Raw genomic sequence first — 10574 nt, 5'->3', positions numbered from 1 at the left:
AACTGTTGATGAAAATATGATGCGAAGAATATAACACCACAAGATGTTAACAGTACATGAACAATATTTGTTAAAGAAGAAACATCTAAAAATAATGTAATTGTCAATATAAATATTTGGATTAATTTATTGTAGCATTATCTCATCAACTAAAATGTTGTTTTTGCTAACTAAAATTACATGCAAATGTATTTGGCACTTATTTTTAGGTAAGCTATACACTGCTGTGTACAAAAGATTGTGGTCAGTAATTTCTTTTTATTAAATTAAGACTTTTATTCTGCAAGGATGCATTAAATCAATCAAAAGTGACAGTAAAGACATTTATAATGTTATAAAAGGTTTCTATTCCCAATAAATGCTGTTCTTTTAAGCTTTCATCAAAGAATCCTGAAAAAAAAGTACCATGATTTACACACAAATAAGAAGTCCCACAACTGTTTTCAACATTGATAATAATCATAAATGTTTCTTAAGCATCAAATAATCATATTCAAATGATTTCTGAAGGATCATGTGACACTGAAGACTGGCGTAATGATGCTGAAAATTCAGCTTTAAATGATAAATTCACCCAGAGATTGGTAACGATCCTCTAATAATGAAGTGCTCACTAGCTCTGGTGACCATATGGTTCATGTTCAATGCTGCCTATGAGTCAAAAAAGGTCACCTAACAAGTGCGGACAGACCTGAGGAATGTCAACTCCAACTACGGCTGCAACCCGAAACATTTGCAATGTCCTTTTCCCCGAGACGTGTCTGAAATATCATTACTCATGCAGATATTGTGAAATTAGCAATTAAGTCACTTGGAGTTCCACTTAATCGGAACGTAATTAGAACCTTTCTCCTGTTGTTTTGCAAGAAGATGGTGTCGTAATTTTAAATCGTGTCATTGATTTGTTCAAAATAAAAACCCTTGCAAGATGAGAATTCACTTCAGACAGAGTAAAAACCTACTTATTCACTTACAACTCAGTCCAGTTTACCAGAAGATCACAAGCAGAATATGATATATTCACTAGAAAAAATCTCAGATACTTCTGAGTGGGGATAATGTCTGATCGCAAAGTGCATACAACTGTTTATTTTTTTAGTTTTATGACCGTTTATTGCATATTCTGTGATTTCAGATTTATTTACGCTAAATCTCAAATAAAAAAATAAAAAACAAAGCTGACGAAGCAGAACAAAGCTTATATTTTATATTTCTCTCTCTGTATTTGTTTCTGTCATATAATACAATTTACAATATTTAAAGACATATATTATTGCACTGTATTGGACCACTTGAAGCAATGAAATAATTCGATGAATAATTCACAACTTGTAATTGTTTTGTATTAAATTACATTTTTGTTTTAAGAAATGACACACAATAAGTGAAAAAGTGTAAACAGACACTCCGAAAAGGACAGAGAGCGTGCACTAAAGAAAAAATATAGGATATGTTAGCACTCTATATTACTTCCCCTCACATAAAACTCCTAATTTAGACCTGCAGTCTTTATCAGTCCATTTGTATTGACCGTTCTCCTCCTCTATGGCTCCACAGTGGTGGGAAAGCAGATGTTCTGGTTGACTTCCTCCTTTCCAGTTGGTCCAGGGTCCCACAGTAACCCCGTTGATCCAAATCCAGAATCCGAAAAGTCGACTCTGTCTAAGCCCCACCCACATTGGCCCGGAGATATTATGAACTGTTTTTTTTAGCTCTCGATCTATTTCTGTCTGATCACTCTGAGACTGAATGGTCAGTAGTCCAGTTGTATTCTTATTACTTTTGCAATAATCCAGAGCCTCCTCCCAGGTCTTTTCATCAGTGCTCACATGAATGAAGCTTTCTGACAAGAAGAATACAAAAAACATGCAAGACTAGTTAAATACTTTTACTCTGAATTACAAAAGCATGTCATGCTAAACCAGAACTTATTTGGATTTCAAAGGAAGTTTATTGTTGTCTTACCGTAGCACAGAGGGTGGGCTTCATGATCAGATTGTTTTTGCCATTCCCCATCATTACCAATATAAGCTTCAGGATCCAGGCTATCCAGATGTTGAGTTTTCCAGTTTCTGTAAGCAGATTGTCCTCCATCAGCCCACTCCACTCTGTCCACCAGCAGGCCGATCCAGAAAGGATTGTTATGCTGTTCTCTTTTCTTCTTCACCTCATTATTTTCCTCATCATTTCTGATAGAGACTAAATCAGTGTGATTCTCTCTGCAGTACAGCTGAGCCTCAAACCAGGTTTTCTCTTCATGGATTAAACTGTAGTTGTATGATTCTTGCCCACCATCTATAAGTGCAAGAAAATTACTTAATTTTAATTAATTGTAAAATTAAATATTTATAAGGTAGCTAATATTTTTTACCTTTTTCATAACACATAAAGTGTTTTGTCTGATTGCATTGGAGAGATTCCCATGCTCCATCAGCTTTCATAGTAGCACAGCATGTTTTCCCACAATTTCCTGTTAAATTGTCAAATGTGACATCATCACCATTTGACCATTTCTTACTCTTCTTTCCTATAGAAGCACCAATCCAGCCACTAGAACGAGTGGCACTGAGCAGTTTAGTTAGTTCCTTATTGTCCTGATGGTCATAAACTGTGACGAGATCGGTGTAGTTTCTTCTGCATTCTTCCTCGGCAGTGGTTCTAATCATTCTACCTGATCCTATGTAGAATTGTCTCAGTCGACTCGCAGCAGTTGAAGGAGGAAATGCTGAGGAGAAATATTTGTTTTTAGAATTGACTAAAAACGTGGGAGAACATGTGCAAACAGTATGTTATGTACAAAATGAAATAATGAATAACTTTAAATACGGAAACTTAATAAATCTTAATAAAAATGACTTTATAATGCTGGAGTTTATTGCTGTTTCTGAACGATGTCATTATACTGGCTACAGGATGTCTGTTGGATCGCACAACACTATGAATTGGCGTCACACGTACAATAACTGGTTAATAATGATTAATAAACTGATGCAGTCAGAGGGATTCTCTTTGTGCCGTGAACTTTTCAATGCGCAGCGCAACTGCGCGCTGTGACTCGATATTGCTTCAAGCCAGGATGCGCATTAGCAGTTTTTTGCTGATGTTTTGAAGCGTTTCATATTATCATGATTTTGCACACTGAAAGATTATTAATAGCCTATTTTGTTCTGTCGTATCTATCATATCGCCCCATTAAAAAGCTGCACAATACATTTAAAATATCGTCTTTAAATCTTACATTAATATAAATACATATAATTCTTTACATATAAATATAAATCTAATATAAATCGTTTTTTTCATTTCATAAGAATACAAATAGTAATTTTAAACTTTTTATTAACATTTGGATTTATAAAATTACTGTGCAAAGTTGTTGTTTTTTCCAAGAATTAGGCTAGCATACTTTTTGCTGCTGAATTATATAGGCTACTCACCTAGTTTACTTATTTATTTATTGGTCAGCTTATGATTATATATTTCTATTAATTTGTTATTTTTCTCTATAATTAAGTGGTGTTTAGTGCATTCTGGATTGTTTAACAAATCAAAGAGTGACCATTAGTTCCACACATACAGATGTATAGATACAGGCTCCCACTAATAAATGAATTCAACAAAGGTAACCTCTTTTGCTACATATTTTTAATGGTTTAAATTTATAATCTACATGTTTGACCACTTATGAACTATCATTTAGCCTACTACATGTACGTGACTATTGTGCCCTACCATCAGCAATAAATAAATTACTTTTAGAGCACAAAACTGTTTACAAGGGAACAGATTTCTTCATTGATCTAGTCACTTAATTTTGCTCTCAGAACGCACCAGATTTATCCATTTAAATTTAAAATGTACAAAATTTTCCTGGAACGGATGTCCACCCACCACAGTCTCACAAAATCCTGTGGGAAACACTGCATCATATATATAAAGAGATTAAATCTCTTTAGAAAATTTGGACTAAACCACTCATTTCATGGATTAGTTTTATGATCTCTTCATTACAGGGTTAGTTCACCCAAAAATGAAAATTCTGTCTTGATTCGGATCGTGTCAAACAGCCAAACTGCTGAAATCACGTGACTTTGGCGCTCCGAACCGCTGATTCCACACACTCCGAAGCTTCCTGAAGCAGTATTTTGAAATCGGCCATCACTAAATAAGTCGTTATTTTGTTTTTTTGGCGCACCAAAAATATTCTCGTCGCTTTATAATATTAATATTGAACCACTGTACTCACATGAACTGATTTAGACGGATTTCAACTAAAATATCTTAATTTGTGTTCTGAAGATGAACGAAGGTCTTACGGGTGTGGAATGACATGAGGGTGAGTAATTAATGACAGAATTTTCATTTTTGGGTGAACTAACCCTTTAACGCCCTTTTGAAGCATCAATACATGTAGTTGCGTAGACTATCAATAGTAGGCATGGGCCGGTGTGAGATTTTGCCGGTATGATAACCTTAAGCAAAAATGTCATGGTTTCACGGTATCACAGTGTTGAGATTACAGCTCTAAAATGTGTTATTTTAAACTTTTTTTCCCATTGAAAACAATATATTCATTTTTAAGCAGCATATAGAATATTTGGAACATTAGTAAACATACATATCAGGTTAAATAATGAAATAAAATAATTTTATTTTTATTATTAAATAAAATTAATTTTTCTTAATTAAATTAAAATTATATAAAATAAAGGCAGTCATTTAAGTGAGCTTAAACCTGCATAAATAACATACAAGGACATAAATAATTGAATTATTTTCTAAATTATTTTTCTAAAGAAATAAAATAAGGTTAAAAATAATATTTCATAAAAATAAGTTATAATAAAAAGTAATAATAGACTTATTATGGTATATATAAATCATATATTTTTTTACTTCACAGAACAACAGTAAAATTACATTATTAACATTTATGGATATCTTTATTTCTTGCTTTCAAATGTTAAATTATTGGACTTTTATTTTGACGGAAAACCACAGGGAGATCAGATTTATAAACGACACTCATTACGGTTCTCAAATGCAAATTATAAGCAACTCAAACACGCAGCACTTGCAGATCATCAGCATTTATGTGAATCTAAGCTGAAAGTTGCATTTTATTCCATACAGCACGTCAGACTATATATTTCTATAATTACATCACAAACGTTGTGATTTGATGATGCATCACATTCTCATATCCATGCATTGTCAAAATTCATTAAAAAGTTTCAGCTCAGCAAAATTCAGTTAAAAGTTATAACACCATTTCAGCGTTGAATTTCTGAACCCTAGCGAACATGTGAACAGTATCCCACAAATGGCAGCGCTGTCAGAAGCAATCCGTCCATCCGTCCAGCAATCCGGAGTTCACCTCCGTTCGGCCATACACACAGGTGACTGACTGCTGCTCGCACCTGCCGGAGGGGGAGCGGTCGTGTTACTCTCTACGCTGCACGCAGCCAGAGGGATTCCTGCACTTTCGATCTTTGACGAGACCTTAAAAAAGTGCTCATACTGCAGGAATAGTATCACGGAAAATTTTTGTGGTTTTGAAACCATGACATTTTCAAACCACGATAAACCTTGAAATCGGTAACCAGCCCATGCCTACAATGGAGCGACAGAAATCTCTCAGATTTCATTAAAATAAATGATGAGAGAATTTTCATTTTTGGGTGAACTATCCCTTTAAGGGCTGCATCTTCTCTCATCTCACCCTACATACAGTACAGTCCAAAAGTTTGGAACCACTAAGATTTTTAATGTTTTTAAAAGAAGTTTCGTCTGCTCACCAAGGCTACATTTATTTAATTAAAAATACAGTAAAAAACAGTAATATTGTGAAATATTATTACAATTTAAAATAACGGTTTTCTATTTGAATATATTTCACAAAGTAATTTATTCCTGTGATGCAAAGCTGAATTTTCAGCATCATTACTCCAGTCTTCAGTGTCACATGATCCTTCAGAAATCATTCTAATATGCTGATCTGCTGCTCAAGAAACATTTAATGTGTACAATTGTACAAAATATTTGTGTACAATATTTTTTTTCAGGATTATTTGATGAATAGAAAGTTCAAAAGAACAGTGTTTATCTGAAATCGAATCTTTTGTAACATTATAAATGTCTTTACTGCCACTTTTGATTGATTTAATGCATCCTTGCTGAATAAAAGTATTCATTTCTTTAATTTCTTTTCAAAAAAATAAAAATAAAAATTCTTACTGACCCCAAACTTTTGAACGGTAGTGTATAATGCTACAGAAGCTTTGTATTTCAGATAAATGCTGTTCTTTTGAACTTTCTATTCATCAAGGAATCCTGAAAAAAAAAGTACACAACTGTTTTCAACATTGAAAATAATCATAAATGTTTCTTGAGCAGCAAATCAGCATATTAGAATGATTTCTGAAGGATCATGTGACACTGAAGACTGGAGTAATGATGCTGAAAATTCAGCTTTGCATCACAGGAATAAATTACTTTGTCAAATATATTTAAATAGTACACAGTTATTTTAAATCGTAATAATATTTCACAATATTACTGTTTTTTTACTGTATTTTTAATTAAATAAATGTAGCCTTGGTGAGCAGACGAAACTTCTTTTAAAAACATTAAAAATCTTAGTGGTTCCAAACTTTTGGACTGTACTGTATGTATTTATGTGAAATATGATCTTTAATATAGACATTATAGACAAGCACTTGTCCAGGACCTTGATAATAAAATCATTTTACTTGTGCACAATTTAATTACACAGAGAATGTCATTAACATGAAAAAAATACTGCTAGATTTCACAAGCAAAGCAGCTGAATTTTGTTTTCTTTTGCAGATTTGCTCAGCAACACATGATATGAGCAGGGTTTAATACTCACCCCAGAATATGAGCAGGGCAGATAGAAATACCAGAGCAATTCGTTGCATAATGTAAAACAGAATCTGATATTTTATCAAATGGTCTAAATCTCTTTCATGTGATCTGATGAAAGAAAATTGAAAAATGACATTTTGAGAAATGAAAAGCAGCTATTCTTTTTCGAAACACCTTACAGTATTTCCTTCATATGCTGACTTGAGAAAACAACATATTATTTAAAGGTTGAAAATATTCAGCTTTGTCTGGGGTCTGAAGGCAGTAGTAAAGTCAGTTCAGTCTTACCTGTGAGCAGATGACTGAGAATGTGTTGAAGAAAACCTAATACTTTTATATATAGCTTTACAGTGGGCAGGTGCAGGGGTTAATCAGTAACTTCACTTGGGTGTTACTGATATTCATTGATGCATGCTCAGGGACATCACTATTCATCACGATCAGTTTCTGCATCTGATTAAGCTCAGTGTTTACAGACAATAAAATGGTGTTGTCACAAAAGGAGCAAAATTGTAATATAGTGGTGAAAAAAGTTGTTTGTGCCTATTAATTTCACTTAGGACGATCCTAATGTGATGTGGTTGTGGTGTGAATGTTACATTCTCAGAACAATGATGTGTGCAGTAAATAAACCCTCGACGTCATACTGTACACTATATAGATTATGAGCAGCGCAGCCTCTGCTTCTTCCATTAAACAATAAATTCAAATCTGCTGTTTGAATTGATAAAACTTTCCTTCCTCCTGATCCTCAGAGCCTGTGATCCATTCATTGTTTGCATAAACATACTGCCTTAGTCAAATATCAGTATCATCTGTATTGTGTCCTTATTAAAACGCACTGGACACTGGAGTTTTATTCCAGTTTCAAGGTCAAGTTTGAGGCATTTCTCTGACAATTTTATTATTCCTTCTAAACACTAAACTGAGAGTTTATTCTCTGATTTCACAGCTAACAGTGAATGATCTCAGAACGTTCTGGCAAGGTTCTCTTAAAGTTATGAACAAACGTTCTTCCAGTAACATTAATAGAACGTTCGTTCAAAGTTATCTGAAATGTTATCACAAAAATGTTATTTATACATAATTCATGAGGTGTTTTTTTTTCTGAAATGTTTTATGTTCGTCTAACATTTTTAAAATTTTTCTTTCTACTTGTTTTAGAATGTTCAAGCAACATTTAAAAGTAACATTCCCATGAAGATTTTAAGAATGATAAAATGCAATGTTCCCTTAAAGTTCACATTATACCAAGAAAAAGTAAAAAAAAAAAAAAAAAAGTATTTAAACCACATTTTCATGATTTAATCAGAACATTAGCAAAACAACATTTTTTGGTCACACTTCATATTAAAGCTGCAGTCCGCAACTTTTTTTTGTTAAAAATGTACAAAAATTATATAATGAGAATATACAACATGAATCCATTTTCCAAACCGCGTTTTTGTCTTATCCTGAATCATTATGGTACACTTATAATAAGTGTTTATATTCGGACTATTTCAGACCAGACCGGTAGGACCTGCCACATAGTATTACAGTAACTGCGTGACTCGCCATAGACTTCTATGTATTTACATCAAAAAAAGAAATATAATGTTGTATTGCAAAACACTTGTGCTGCTATTGAGGTGGGATAAGACAGGTTTGTGGTATGGATGTAAGAGAAGTCTAATTGTGATGCGATCTGTGAAAACCCATCACATGGTGAAATTTTGCCTATCACAGGTTTTGATTCGAGCCCTTTCCGAATCTGTTTTTACTTCTTTCATAACTTGTCTGTAACAAAAGTTATGGTTATCTGAAGTCGGCTGATCGCTCTGATTTTCAGGAATGGAATTCTGAGAAAAACAGGTTTAAATAACTGTCAGCCCTTTTCTCACATAGACATGGAAATGCACTATCCAAACATAAATGTTTGTAATTCAAGAATGCTTTGGAATATAGACCTAGTCACTAGTCAGATTATTGTAGTCGTGAAATAAATCATGAAAGTGAAATAAAAAAAAGTTATAGAAGTTTAAGTTTATAAAAATGTAAAAATATAATTGTTTATATTTTTTATAATAATATATTACAAAACATGTTTTACTCCTAAACTGCAAGAAAATCAAAGCTAAAAATGTCAACATTCCAAATTTTAGGTTGATATATTTAAAAAATTAGCTTTTCAGTAAGTCACACATGACCTTTCCAACATGATTACGTAATGCGTGGCTCATCGCAGAGCAGTGCAAGACGAGCATTTGTGGTTAAAAAGTATATTATTATTATTATTATTATTATTTTTAGAAAATGAGCAATGGTTTCTCTAGATAAGACTCTTATTCCTCGTCTGGGATCATGTAGAGCTCTTTGAAGCTGCACTGAAACTGACATTTGGATCTTCAACCTGTTGGTCCCCATTGAAGTCCAGTATATGGAGAAAAACCCCGGAATGTTTTCCTCAAAAACCTTCATTTCCTTTTAACTGAAATGAAGGTTTTTGAGGAAAACATTCCAGGATTACAGGAAATTTTAATTCTGAAGTGAACTAATTGTTTAAATAATTCCACAGTGTTTGTTAGGTTTTTGAAGCCATTGGAAACTACAGAGGAAGGCGTGTTAAGATAGTCACTGCTAGTGCAGCTTGTGTTGTGATTTAGAGATAGAATAACGCGAAGCCCATGAAAGGGTCTGGATCAGGGTTCAGAGTTGTGATGGATCACAGACGCTGGCCGAGTTTGTTCTCTACATGACTGATGCTTCTGTATTTGCTCACACAGGAGACTTCGTCTGGCTGTAAACTGTATTGCTCGTGTTATTTAATCACAGTGATCAAAGTGCATCTTTTCTACAGCCTCAGCGCTATATAGCACTGTCAATAAGTGCAGCGCTGAGTCTGCATTATGTGATTTAGGGTTTCTGTCACACAGACCAGCATCACATACGCTCAACTTCTCTCGCTACAGCATTTTTAACTTTATAAAGCATCTAAAAATGTGACACTGATGTATAATGTCCCTTTTGTGCTGTAATGTAGTGTAATGCAATCGTCCTGCATTAAAATGCAATTTGTTGCATTTGCGATGTGTGTATGTGAGGTGAACGTGTGCATTTCTGTACCTTTAGAGAATGAAATCTACACAATATTAACATGCTGACATCGTTTAAAATATAACATCTTTACAAATCCTCTGACTGAAATTGAACCTAAATATATTCACAATTAAATTTCTCTAAATTATCAGAGGAGATTTGTCTGAGAAAGACAAATTTATCATCAAAACTCAACAAATATGATATAAGAAAGATGATTTTACAGTGCAATGTTCTGAACAGTGTTTAAAAATCAATGTCAAAATATGTAAAAGCACCTAATTTATTAGAAATACTATCAAAATGAAACTATTCAAGTATTTATGAGCATTTGCAAGTCTCTAAACCTGTTCATGACAAACATAAGTGTTATGTTTTAGATGCAGTCAACAGATTTCAATCCATAGGGGGAAAAAAAAAAATGTTAAAATCACATTTATGATTTACAAGCCCACAAATAAGTTTCTTCAACCAAACCAAACCCTTACAGGAATACATTTTATGATTTACTGAGTCATAAATAGCCAATGTATTAAATTACCATACAGTTACAAGTACAAAATGCTAGAAACACAATATTATCAATAAAAGGACTCAGTGATATAATG

At 33.2% G+C, this 10574-nt stretch overlaps 1 protein-coding gene across 1 annotated transcript; it reads right to left on the bottom strand.

The window, feature by feature from the left end:
- Positions 1–359: 359 nt before the first annotated feature.
- On the bottom strand, positions 360–6997 carry LOC125245685 (secretory phospholipase A2 receptor-like). Its single transcript, XM_048156400.1, has 4 exons — positions 6893–6997; positions 2372–2725; positions 1966–2295; positions 360–1843 (listed from the first exon to the last, which is right to left on the bottom strand). The coding sequence occupies exons 1-4, from the start codon at positions 6939–6941 to the stop codon at positions 1467–1469; spliced, it is 1110 nt and encodes a 369-aa protein (XP_048012357.1). The 5' UTR covers positions 6942–6997; the 3' UTR covers positions 360–1466.
- Between the last annotated feature and the right edge of the window lie 3577 nt (positions 6998–10574).

Source organism: Megalobrama amblycephala, linkage group LG14 (genome assembly GCF_018812025.1).
Source record: "Megalobrama amblycephala isolate DHTTF-2021 linkage group LG14, ASM1881202v1, whole genome shotgun sequence".
Classification (NCBI taxonomy): Eukaryota; Metazoa; Chordata; class Actinopteri; order Cypriniformes; family Xenocyprididae; genus Megalobrama; species Megalobrama amblycephala.
This window is presented reverse-complemented; position numbering and strand designations above follow the sequence as displayed.

Bases quoted from the DNA above. Each gene is read 5' to 3' on its own strand.
- LOC125245685 (XM_048156400.1), bottom strand. From the start codon at position 6,941: ATGCAACGAATTGCTCTGGTATTTCTATCTGCCCTGCTCATATTCTGG. The intron at 2,726-6,892 runs GTGAGTATTAAA...ATTTCTCCTCAG, and splicing joins TGCCCTGCTCATATTCTGGG to CATTTCCTCCTTCAACTGCT. The intron at 1,844-1,965 runs GTAAGACAACAA...TCTTCTTGTCAG, and splicing joins AGCCCACCCTCTGTGCTACG to AAAGCTTCATTCATGTGAGC.